General features: G+C 49.5%; 1 protein-coding gene across 2 annotated transcripts; it reads left to right on the top strand.

Annotated features, from left to right (window-relative positions):
• Nucleotides 1-379: 379 nt before the first annotated feature.
• On the top strand, nt 380-11,907 carry OSR2 (odd-skipped related transciption factor 2). Of its 2 annotated transcripts, none has more exons than XM_082235866.1 (4): nt 380-787; nt 7,249-8,033; nt 9,625-9,724; nt 11,432-11,907. In XM_082235866.1, exons 2-4 carry the CDS (start codon nt 7,327-7,329, stop codon nt 11,504-11,506), a joined length of 882 nt encoding a protein of 293 aa, XP_082091992.1. In that variant the 5' UTR covers nt 380-787; nt 7,249-7,326; the 3' UTR covers nt 11,507-11,907. The 2 variants fall into 2 exon arrangements, with proteins under 2 accessions (XP_082091992.1, XP_082091991.1); XM_082235865.1 differs by having other exon boundaries at nt 382-787; nt 11,350-11,907.
• Nucleotides 11,908-12,705: the final 798 nt, after the last annotated feature.

Consider the following 12,705-nt stretch of genomic DNA (forward strand, 5'->3'; position numbering starts at 1 on the left):
TGGACACGTTCAACTTCTAGGGCTTAGCCTGAGAGACAGCTACCGAAGTTTCTGCAGTTGGAGTAGCCAGAAGCATTAAGGAAGGAAGATCTTGATTTATGCACTGATCGTGTTTTCTCAAAGGGGAAAAAGTCACCTTAGGTAACGTTGGGGGTGGGGAGCGAAAGTGTGGAGCGGGGGGGGGTGCAGGGGGAGAGAAAGGAGCTCTGCCCCTTTAAAGCCAAGTTGCTATCCAAACAGAAGTAAACAGTGGTGGTGGTGGTGGAACAGGGAGGCGGGGCTTCGAGGGGCGGCCCTCGGAACGTTCGCAACCTCTCGAGCGTTCGGAGGGGGGCGTGGCTTCGAACGCTGGGGCGGCGAGCGTTCGAATTGCTGGGGCTCGGGGAGGGACTGCGGGCGGGGACAGAGCCCGCGCCGCGGCGAGCGCTGAAATGCGATGGACCCGCGAGGGGGAGGTCCAGACTCGCGCCGAGCTCCGCCGGAGCCGAAGGCAGGACGGGGCTCCCGGGGAAGCTCTATGCCGGCACTTGACTCGCCGCCTCCCAGCCGACGGAGGAGCCTGAAAGCCCGGGCCGGAGGTCTCCTGGAGCCGCCCCTCTGACTCCTCGGAAGCCGCCCCTCGGAATATGCCCGGAGCCCCCGGGACTCGACGGCTCCACTGAGCGAGCTCCTCTCCCGAGTGGATCTAATGACGCCGCCAAGGCACTTGCTGGCCTGAGGAGCGCCGGGAGGACGTGGGTCCGGGGACGAGGCGGAGGCCCCGTCGGAAGAAATTGGCAAGTGGGAGGTAGGTAGTGACAGCTCCGGAATGGTCGCCCTGCTTGGAAACGGGGCACCTGCGGGTGGGAAGTGAGGGATCCGGGTAGGAAGGGGCTTTAGCGGGGCAGAACAGGGGAAGGACCCGATTCTAAGCTCCGCAGGGAACCCCAACCCGGAGAATTGCCCTCGGAACCGTCCAGGAACGGGCTTCCACAACAACCAGAACCTTCTTGCCCTTAGTAATGTGACTGTTAGGATCCTTTGCGCGTTTTACATGGGAGTAAGGCTCGCTGAGCGCAGGGAGACTTCCTTCCGAGTAAGCGCGCGTGTAGAGCTCGGGCTGGCCGCAGAGGGCTTTGTCAGCCAGCTCGGTCTCTCGCCGAGGAGGAGCTAGCAGCTCCTCGCCTTTACTTTCGATTTGAATCCCGGTGGCTCACACCAGAACAGGGGCAGACCTGTCTTTCGGTGCACAGAGCCGGCTGTGTTCTGCGCGCTCCATAAAGCTCCGGGCAAGTGGAAGGGCCTCCAGACCCCCCCCCCCTAGAAAGGTCGCACTCCAAAGGCTTCCAGGAAAGCCAGGTGAAGTCGCATTGCTCGTTCAACAAATCTTGGGCGAAAGATTTCCTTTCCTCTTCTTGATTTGTTCGAGATAGCCTTTGGGAACGCCGGAGCGGGACGGAGGTCTTGGTTTTGGCGAGGATAAGCAAATGCAAATCTGTGGGATCTGGCAGGGATACTTTCCCCCAACTTCAGCCGGCGTTTGCCTACCTGATAGCTGTGACCCTCGGCGTGTTCTTAGCCTTCTCCCACCAAGAGCGGTTATTTATTTCCCTCTGACATCCAAGCAAAAGCTCCTTTCAAGTCCTTAGCCGTCGGAAGCCCTTGAAAAAGCAAGGCAGAGCCAGCCAAAGATCACGCCGGGAAGACTCTTGTTTCTGCAGACACTGGCCTTAATTAAATTAAGGATTCGGAGTGGAAAGGGAAGTGACAGTGTGTCTAAATAACATCCGTGTTTGATTCGCACCCTGACTACCAGTGGGCTCTCAAAGGAAAACACTGCACTTTCTGGCCTAATTTCAACCCCCATCCCACCCCCCACACTTTCTCATTGTCAAGTTTGGCATCTAAACGTATTTACTTTGTACTGCGCTGCTTGCTTTCCGTGGAAGGAAGGTTGTGAATATAGGACTGCAGCCTGCAAGATGGCTCAGAGGGCAGTAAAGTCTCTATCTAACGTTGTTCGGGGTGCAGTCCTACGCCTTGTTTTCATTCGATTCTGTGAAATACTGCATTATGCAGGGTCAAATAATTACATCAGTATGGATACAGCAGGTAGAGAAATTCTGATATGTCTTATTTTAAAAAGACACCACCTTTGGGTTGTACTGAAGCAAAAACAAGATCGGTGTGAATATTACACAACTTAAACACGTGGTTTTGAAAGTAAACTTAAGCATTTTTTAAATAAAAAAAGCTGTAATGGATATCCCATTGAATCAAAGAGCAAACGTGTGCAAAATCTTGCAGTAGAGAGGCGATCCCATGTAAATGAGTAGGTTCTCCTAAAACCTGCGCCACTATTTTCCACGTAAATTTATAAAATGTACGCCTAAAGATCATACTTGCATGAACGCTTACTAGGGAATGAAGGTGCAGTGGTTTAACCAGAAACAAGCCCCATTGAATTCAACAGAACTCATTTCTGAGTAGCAGTGGTTAGGACTGTGCTGAAATAAATGGAACCTACTTCCAAATAAACATTAATCGAATTGTCTTTTTTTTCTTGCAATGGGAGGCTCTGAATATATTTGCTTTTTTTAATAAAAAACTAAAATTCGAAAAGTGACTTTTTTTTCATCATATGCCTTTAATCAGAAACGAAAATGTCGGTGTTAAACAAAAAACCCTCAACTTTGTTGAGAACAATTAATATAAAATAAACCATAACTGGATTTTTATGTGAGCGGCCTAATCCCCGAGTTCTGGCCCTCGGTCTTAAAACAGGTTAACATTAAAAGTAACTCTCGCTTGATTCATTGGGATTGTTCCACTTAATGTGTGTTAAGAAGCACAGCAGCAGGAAGTAAACTCTGATTAGATCAGTAGCACTTAAGTTTCTGATGGAGGTGTTTTTAGGATCTGTGAGGAAATCATTTAAACCGACTCAAATTTTCAAGCCGCTTTGGAAGGAAAATGCCAAAACGAAATTGGAGGCTCTATCCTGAGCACATTTGCTTGGAAACAAGGACCATCGAAATCCGCAGGACTTCTAGAAAATGTGTGCGGTGAAAGTGTTTGGGGACAAATTGCGTCGTGGGCGTGTAAAAGCTGCACATCTGAAATATAAATACCTAGGCATAATACTAGTACTTTGGTGCTATGCATTACAGCTATTTTAATACAGCACAGAAAGAGGTTTTTTTTAAATAAAAGATCACGTGCTTTCTGGGTGTGTCCCCCCTTTTTAATCTCCGATTAAACTTTTGGACTTTTTTTTTTTTGTCAAGCGTACATTTCAGTTTTTTGTGTAAAGATCCTGCTGCATGATGTTTTATCTAAACCAAGCAGTCCAGTCCAGATGGAGAAGGGGTCCCCTCCCCCTCGTTAGGAAAGGACCCCCTTGAGTAAGTCTGGAAGCCCCTTGACCCTGGCACGATGGGAACTCCAGCAGGAAAAAGTAAACGAACCTCTTTCCTTTTTGCTTCCCATCTCTGCGTGGCGATGTCTCTTATCAGGATAGCCAGCCCTTGTGCGGTCGCGTTGCAGTGTCGAGGGGGTGGGGTGGTGTGGGCGCCATGATTTGTGCATTTATTTATTTATTTGCAAAAGGGAAAGTGATGAGTGGTGGGAAAGTCGTCGGGGGGGAACGGGAGTTAATAGTTTCGGTTGAACGGGCTGAGTGAAACCCTCTGACTGTCACACACCTCTCATTAACTCCCTTCCCTGCGCACTCGGGTCGCATACCAGAGGCAAGGAAGAGGCTTCGTGTTTTGTTTTGGTTTTTTTGCTGCCCCTTTTTAGCGCTGCATTCATTTAGAAATGGTCCGTCGCCCCACCAACCACCAGAAGCAAAGCTCTGCTCGGCCCGGGCGCGAGTGGGAAACTGGGCCGAAGGCAACCAGGGCAATTCGGCCCCTTTGACCCATCAGATGTTGATGCAAAAGAGGGAAATAATGCACGATCAAGTGCGTTTTACGTTGGCACACGTATAAGACCCTGATGGTCTCTCCTCCTCCTTCCCTCTTTGCAAACTGGCGGTGCAGAGGCCTACGGCTGCCATTGGAGAAATCAATGAAGCCTTTTGCGCCTAGGAGCGCTGGTTACCCCTGCAGACTAATAACCCAGCCTCACGATCCTCTATTTTTTGAAATACAAAACCAAAAGACGATGCCTTTAAAGAAGGGGTGGGGGGGAATCAGATTATTTCCACTTCCCGTCCCGGGCTTGTTAATGGGTCGCAAGGCGCAATTCGGGGATAGAGAACCGGTAGCTTTTTCCCGACCAGGCATTTGAAATAAAGCTCGTTTAAGCTCTTGTGAGCATCTTCCAACCGGATTATTATTGTGTTTTTTAGAGGAAAGTATCTGGGGATGCCTAGAAAGGAGCATCTGAAGGCTTTATTTCTTTTCTTTCGAAAATTGCCTTGTGAGAGCGAGCGGGACTGACAGATGTGGCCGAGCCCAGCCCGTCCCAGAAGCCCGTTTAAATGCTTAACTCCCAATTGGATTTTAGGGCCGCTTTTATTTTTCTCGAAGTATCACATTTCCCACACTCCTTTCGGGAGGCTGCAGGGACGTTCCAAATGCAATAAGAAAGCGGAGCAAGGAAGAGGAGCCAAGATCCTGGGGCAGGAATGGCCGCGAAACTGCAGTGCTGGATGAGAGAAGGGCGGGGGGCGAAAGAGTAAGCCTCGCCCGCCTCCTCCAGCGAGCAGGGCAGTGCTGGCCAATGCTACTTCTGCGGGGCTAAAGCACCCCCCAAAAATAACCTCGACCCCAGATTAAGGTCCGGCTGCCTGCTGGAAGCCTGCGAGCTGAATCCCATGTGGGAGATCCTCGGGGCAGCGCTCTGTGGCGCTTGCCTGTCGCAGAAAACCATCCCCGAGCGAGGTGGCTCTTCCTAAGGACTCCCAATGGAGGGGGCGGGTGTTTCCCCTTGCAGAAAAGCGTCCAGCTACTACTCGCCTTTCCCTGAAGGCCCTCTGGGAGAGACCCTGGGGGTGTCCCTCTTGGGTGGCGCCTTGGCCAGCTGAAAGGGATCTGCGAGAGAGGAGGAGGAGGGAGAGGGGGTATTCCGAGCCTGGAGCGCTTGGCGTCGAGGGGCGACGGGGGAAGTGTTGCTTTTCTCTCTTTCAATTATCTTGATTAATGAGTTGTCGCTGAGGGAAGAAAAATAAGCGCAGCAGCAGCAGCACCGGGGAGGGCCAAGGCGGGCAGCCCCACCGCCGAGAGCCACCAGCCCCTCCTCTCCAAACGCCCCCGCCTTTCCTCGCCTCCCGCGTCGGACCTTTGCTTCCCCGCCCATGGAGACCCCTCTGCTCCCCTCCCCCTGACTTAACCCCGCCAGGCCAACCTCAGCCGACGAGTTCCAAGGCCTGTGAAAAGGCGCTATACCAGTTCAGGGCCTCGCCATTGAAACCTCGTGGACACTTCCGACGGAGCCGGTGGAACCGACTTCCAATGGCGAGGAGGATCCCAGGCGCTGACAACCCCCCCCCCATATAATCTGTAGATGCGACGAAAGAAACAGCCCCCGACGTGAGAAGCGCGTTGTAATTGTTCTCGCCCTTTCATTCAGCACCGGCCGGCCCTGATCGGTTGGCGTTTTCTATCCCCTTTGCCCTCCTGAGATGATGGGTGTCTCGGGCAAGTGCGCCAATTCGAGGCCCAGGCTGCGATCCTGGGTCCACCTGCTTAAAAGCAACCTCCGCCAAGGCGAAGGAGCCCTCCACCTATGTTTCCTCGGAAGTCACGTCCATTAATTTGAACCGGATTTCTCTTCCATGAAAGCATGGGCCAGGTCATCGGCCTTACCCGTAGGTGGAGTTGCTTTCTTGAGAGCAAGCCCCCATGTAGTCAATGAGACCCCTATTTATTACATAATAGGATCCTTTGGTGGGAAATGCACTGGATCGGGCTGCGCACGTTTGGAAGTGTTTCAAGATGGGGTATCGGCTTCTTCGTTCAGTCTTACAACCGAGGCCAGCTTCCCAATGGATTGCTGGTAGTAGGTAGCTGTGAACCATAATACAGCCAAATTCAAACCAGCTGCCATCGTGCCGGTTGGACCTAGTGTGCCCTTCGCATGGTGGAAGGAAGTTAAATCGACCCAACTGAGCCTTACTCTCGTGTAATGTGTTTGGCATCGGGGCCCCCTCCGTTTTCACTGGTTAAATGAGTCGGGAGCCATGTTAGATGCACTGTGCTCGCACATATTTCCCTGTGAAGCGAGGGAATCAGCGAGTATTTATCACTTTCCCCTCTCCGCCCCCTCCCCCGCAAGCCCCTGACATGACTTATCGCTTCTTCAGACATCATGAGCTCTTAAAGAGCCTCCTGCTCCCCACCTAGGCGCATAAAAAGTCCATTCGAACAAGCAGGATCGCAGCCAAACGCCTTTAAAAAAATCTATTTGTGAAGCTCGCTCATGTTGGACGGGAGTCAGTAGCTCGCGAACTTCCCTGCTTACACCACCACTGTGTGCGCTATGGCAAGGACGCAGAAACCGCACACCAAAGCAGCCCCCGCTTCCAAACGGCTCCTGTCCTGAGCCTTGCAGGACACCCGCTTCGAGCGTTAAGTGGCCGGCACATCGCGCTCCTCCTGGGTCGTTTCAAAAATATGGACTTTGTAGTCAGTTCGGCCATCAGTACAACTCGCATTCAGAGGGGGCGTTCTGAAGAAGTCGATGAAATGCTGGATCTGGGATCCCGCCGCCGCCGTCGTTTTCAAAGATCCTAGTCCTCGTGACCTTGCCCGCAGACGCAGCCCTTGCCAGGGAACGCGGCTTTGATTTCTTGATCCATCTACGATATTGGAAGGAGTCACTCTGCATAAACGAATTGAGGAGTGTGCGTGTTGCAGGGATCCGTGAGCTTAATTGCTATTTGATATTTTCAGGTGATATTTTATTTGCGTTGGCCTCTTCCAGGTAATGCCATTCCCTCCCAGCTTTGCTTGCATTTCTGAACTTTATACAGTATATGATTTCGCCGGTTTGGGGCCTGCTTCACCAGCGAGATCAATTCGGAGTCTGAATTATTCGCCGCTTCAACGACAGCCCTCTCATTCGGGTCCCCTAATTATTTATCCTGGTTGCGCGTTATTATTGCTGTGAATGTTGTTTAATTCTACTGTACTTCGTCTTAAGGGGCCTGAAACTGTATTAAAACCAGGCCCCTCTTGTCAAATCCACGTGTAGACGCTGCCCTTGCAATAACCTGCCTCTTGTTTTGTTTCTGTTCCCCTCCCTTCCTCTGCCCCTGCTCAGGACCTGCGCCCGTGCGCGCGCCCCGAGGAGCCGCGGGTCGCCTCCGGCCCTCCACGGCCAGGCCCGGCCGCTGGGACGATGGGGAGCAAAGCGCTGCCGGCGCCGATCCCGCTGCACCCGTCTCTGCAGCTGACCAACTACTCCTTCCTCCAGGCCGTCAACACCTTCCCGGCCGCCGTGGACCACCTGCAAGGCCTGTACGGCCTGAGCGCCGTGCACACGATGCACATGAACCACTGGACGCTGGGCTGTTACGCCGCGGCCGCCGCCACGGCCGGAGGCGGCGGCCCGGCCGAGATCAGCCGCTGCTCGGCGCTGAGCGAGATGGCGGCGGCGCAGGGCCTGGTGGAGCGCTTCCCCTTCCCGGCGCTGCCCTTCGCCACGCACCTCTTCCACCCCAAGCAGGCGGCCGCCATCGCGCACGTCCTGCCGGCGCTGCGCAAGGAGCGGCCGCGCTTTGACTTCGCCAACCTGGCGGCGGCGGCCACGCAGGAGGACCCGCCCAAGGCGCACCAGGCCGCGGCGGCGGCGGCGCACGGCGAGCTGGCCAAGCTGAGCGGCCCCCTGTCGGCGGCGCTGGGCAAGCTCTCCCCGGACCGGAAGCCGGCGCGCGGCAGGCTGCCTTCCAAGACCAAGAAGGAGTTCATCTGCAAGTTCTGCGGGCGCCACTTCACCAAGTCCTACAACCTGCTCATCCACGAGAGGACCCACACGGACGAGCGGCCCTACACGTGCGACATCTGCCACAAGGCCTTCCGGAGGCAGGACCACCTCCGCGACCACAGGTCAGCTCTGCTGGAGATGCAGAAGGGGGACTGTTGGGCTACTGCCCTCGCTCCAGCCTCTTTGGAGAAAAGGGTGCCCATGGGGTTATGCCATGCAGGATCCAGCCACTCCCCGACCCTCCGTTTCCCTTGGAAATTAAGCCTTATGATGGATGGCCTAGTGGTGGTTCTGAGGTTGAGCCGCATAGCTATAAACTTTTCCCTTTCCTTGCAAGGAATCCTATTCGGAATAAGGAAATTTCCCTTTAAAAAAGGGAAACGTTGACAGCTGTGGGTTGAGGTGCCAACCAGCAAGTCCTGGGCTCCAGTTTTCCCCTAAACCCACTTAGATAGGCCTAGAGGAGAAAGGTCTGTTTCTCAGCCTCCTGTATGCAATAGGGAGGTGGTTGGTGTTATTAGTATGCTGACCTAACTAACAGTGCAGTTCTCAATACGTAGGAGGGGCGCCGGTAGGATTTATTTCCAAGGGAACAAGGTTGGGACTGGGAGTGTTGGGTTGATTTGCATAGAAGCAAGTGACATTGATCAGAAGCAAGTCATCTTCCACTTCAGTGGGCCCAACTGAGGGTGAGGAGTAGCTTCAAGGTGGTTGGCTTTCATGACACTTATTTCCAGGGCTCTGCATCTCATCTGTACCCATCTGTACTCATCTGGGCTTTCCAATCTTTCCCCTTTTGCTTTCTTTTCTAGTCTGTAGGATTTGATAAAGGCTTGGTGATCCCAGCAAAAAAAGCAACAAACTACTTTGCCTCTGTAGAAATGGCATTCGATAGAAGTCCATTAAGGAAGCTGCAGAAAAAATTCAGTAGATTTATAGCCTAGCAAATGTGGATCAAAACTCAAAGGGGAGGGGCAGAGAGAAGGCAGTATGTTCCTTGAAATGAATATTTCCTAACACTAATGGGATGTTTGTTCTTTTCTGTCCCATACATGCCAGAGAAACAACATTTACAATGTGTTTGTAACAATGTACAAATGGCCCTTTTCCTCTGTTGCTTGCTCTGAGAAGCTCAAGGGCTTTCTGCCTTTTCTCATCCCATCAAATGGTAATGAACTGTGGGCCAGATCCTGTGGGGGTCTAAACTTAGTAAGGCAAAATTCCAGCTGACCTCAGCTGGAACAAGTGGGACCACAGCCTTCACACGTTCACCTGAAAGCAAGTCCCAGTGCACGCATGTGAAAGATTGCATACGTTTGTGCATTGCTACTCAGAAGTAAGTTCCACTGTTCTCAGTAGAACATACACTGTAGCAAGTGTGTTTAGGATTGTCTCCTTAATTTGTTAGCAGAAAAGGGCAATGAAGCCCTTTGGAGAAACTACTGTCAAGTGGCTGCGGAAAAAACCTATGAAAAGAAAATTGGAAAAGTAGATTTCAGTGTTGAGTTAGGCTTAGTCTACAACCCTGTACCCTTACCTGGAAGCAAGCGTCATTGACCTCAGTGAGACTTACTTCTGAGTCAACATTTATAGCATTGTCCCATTAGTATAATTTCCCCCCAGATACTTGAGCTACATAGAGACTACTGCTAACTGTTATGGCTCTTTCTGTGTCTACACATACTGATTCCAAATGCCTGTATTGGCTTTTAGGTATATCCATTCCAAAGAAAAACCGTTCAAATGTCAGGAATGTGGGAAAGGATTTTGCCAGTCCAGGACTCTAGCAGTTCATAAAACTTTACACATGCAGGTAAGGTTAGATCCATATTTCTTTAGACAGTTTATTTTTATCTTAATTCTGTTTCAACTCTTTATACATAGCAATATTCATTATGAATAAGTAAAGACATGTAACTGTACCAGAGGAGTGGTGTTGATGGTATTTAAATCAGATAATTTATCCACTACTGACCTCCACTTTGCTTCATAGTGCAGAAAATATGACACAGTCTGAACTTTTATTTCAGTTATTCAGAGTCATTTAATTCATTTTTGGGGGGTGTAAATTGTCTTGACTCATTCTTTATGGTAAAGAAAATAAGCACACTGGGATCTTAGAAGGATTAAAGAAGCCTGCACAAGTTGTTTATGGTTGTGATCCAATGCACAATTACTTGAGAGTAAGTCACATTGAATTTAACAGGATTTTATTCTGAGTAAACGTGTGTTGGCTTGAACATCAGTTCATTTAAGACTTGCATATTCCATAGCTGGAAAAGATTCATTGGGAAGTCTGGCACTTCTGAACCAGATGAAATGTATGCTCTGTTTTTAACAGCTCAGATTAAAAAAGACTTGCTTTGTGGAAAGCTTTTCACTGATAGAGATGATGCAAGTATCCCTGGGAAGCTGGGTGGATTAGCAAGAAGCATTTTTCAGTAGATCCTAGAGATGGGGAAATGTGATGAAGTGAGGATTGTCCTTGACAGGCAAGAAGATATATCCGTGCTGTTAAGGCTGTAATCTTAAGCACACTTACCGGGGAGTTAGTTCCAGTGAGCTCAGCTGGACTGACTTCCGACTAAATGTCTATAAGGATCAGGCTGCAAAGAATTGTGATCTTGTACCTACAGCAGATACATGAGCTATCCCTGCCCCCACCCAATGCATTTACTGGGAAGAAAACTGTTAATAAGTTCAGTAGAACTTGTCTTCAAGTAGGGCTGAACTCCTAAGCATACTTGTTTCCTCCCTCTTTGTTTATTTTTATCTTCATAACAATCTTGTGCTATAGGTTAGCTAGAGATATAGGGGATTGGCAGAAGTTCACCTGGTGAGCTTTCTGGCTGAAGAAGAATACGAATCCACATTTCCCTGGTCCAATCCAAGCTTATATGTATTATCCCTGCAAGCTCTCTATTTTATTTTTAGGGACTTACTTCCAGTTAAATGTGCTTACGACTGGGCAGCAAGCATGCTAGGATCCTCACCTTACTTTCAGGACATCTTCAAACTTATGGATATTTACTTTGGAGTAAATCCCACTGAATGCCATAGGATTTACCTCTAAGTAAACACACATAGGATCAGGCTACAAATGCACATACTGTACAGCCTAATCCTGTTTTGGGTTTAATTTGTTCTTTTTTAAAAACAACAACAACTAAGAAGTAAACATTGTTTACTGTGGTGTTTACTGCCCATTTAAATGTGCCTAGAATTGCAGCCTTATGTGGAAACCACTTCCATGGCATTTAGGCCTGAGAAGGGGCACTTAGGATTTGTGAAGATTTATTTCCCGCTATGGCGTTGGTGTTTTGAAGGGTAACGAAACTGGGGAGGGTGTGTGCATATAACGAGAGAAGTTTTGAGAAACTCAGTAAACCAGGTAGTTTGTAAAGGGTTTAATCCTTTGCTTGCTTCAAATCTGAACAGGAATCTCCACACAAATGCCCCACATGTGGAAGAACCTTTAATCAAAGAAGTAACCTGAAAACTCACCTTCTCACCCATACAGACATCAAGCCCTACAACTGTGAGCAGTGCGGCAAAGTGTTCAGGCGAAACTGTGATCTGCGGAGGCACAGTCTAACTCACACCCCGCGGCAGGACTTCTAGAACCCTCCACAGGGAGCTAACTCTGGCTCAAAGGACTTGAACTGTAGAGAAATCTTTAAGCCCATGCACATGTGGACAGATGTACGCAGGGCCCCATCCTCTCTCCCTTGGCTCCTGCCAAAAGCAGCTGGGGTGGGCAGCACAGGGGAAGTGACAGCAGCCCCAAGCTGCTTTCCTCGGCCCAAGAGCACCTCTTGTAGATAATAACATCGCAGCTCATTTTAGAGCTCTGTACAGAAACTGTGGCGTCATGTGTGTTTGTGTACTTCCTTTTTTTTTTTTTGTCTTACCAAATGCACATTGGTAACAAGGACAACGAGAGTGAAAAAATATTTTTAAAAAGTGTATTGCAAAGTAAACCAGTTTCCCCCCCAACTCTCTCACGTTTGATAATTAATGATTCCACGGACAGTGTGTTTATTCAGTCCTTCTTTTCGTGTCAGTTAAAAATCAGGAGAGTACGGTAACTGAAAGGTAAATGGTGTTTCTACTTAAGTTGGGTTGTTTGGTTTCTTTTTTTTGTAAGAAAGGTTTTGATTTCTAAATATTGTCTGTACATTTGTAAAAGGGATCTACATTTTCAAGTGTTTTAGTGGTGCAATCCTTTGCATGTTTATTCAGAAGTGAACTATTACTAAGAACAGTTGGACCTCAAGATCAGTTTAATTGTACACCTCAAGACATGACTCCTCTTGAGTAAGTTCACTTGTGTTATATAGGATTTACTTATAGGTAATGGATTTAAAGGTGCATATTGGGCACTAAGCCTTATTGAGCAAATATATAGGGGAAAATGCTGCAGAACTGCCGTTTCTTTACTTGAGAAGACATTTTACAAGCATGCATACGCACAGAACATTTAAAGTACACCCCAAAGAATTCAGGGGACTGTAGTTTTTAAGGGTGCTGGGCTTTGTAGCCCTGTGAGGGGCTAAACTACAGTTCCCACGATTCTTTTTTGGGGGGAGGCGTTAAATTTATGGTATGAATGGCACGCATAGGGCCAGGCTGCATTAAATCTGTAAGGCAAAAAAAGCAAGCAAGCCCGGGTATCTTTCCTTAAAACGTTAGCACGTTTACCTATATATTTCCTCTCCTACGATTCCCCATGCAAAGCTTTGAGAGAAGGAGAAACGGCAGGACGGGTGGTGGGCTGGGAAAGGCTTCAGAATC

This window comes from Podarcis vaucheri, assembly GCF_965113315.1.
Source record: "Podarcis vaucheri genome assembly, chromosome: 8".
Taxonomy (NCBI): Eukaryota; Metazoa; Chordata; class Lepidosauria; order Squamata; family Lacertidae; genus Podarcis; species Podarcis vaucheri.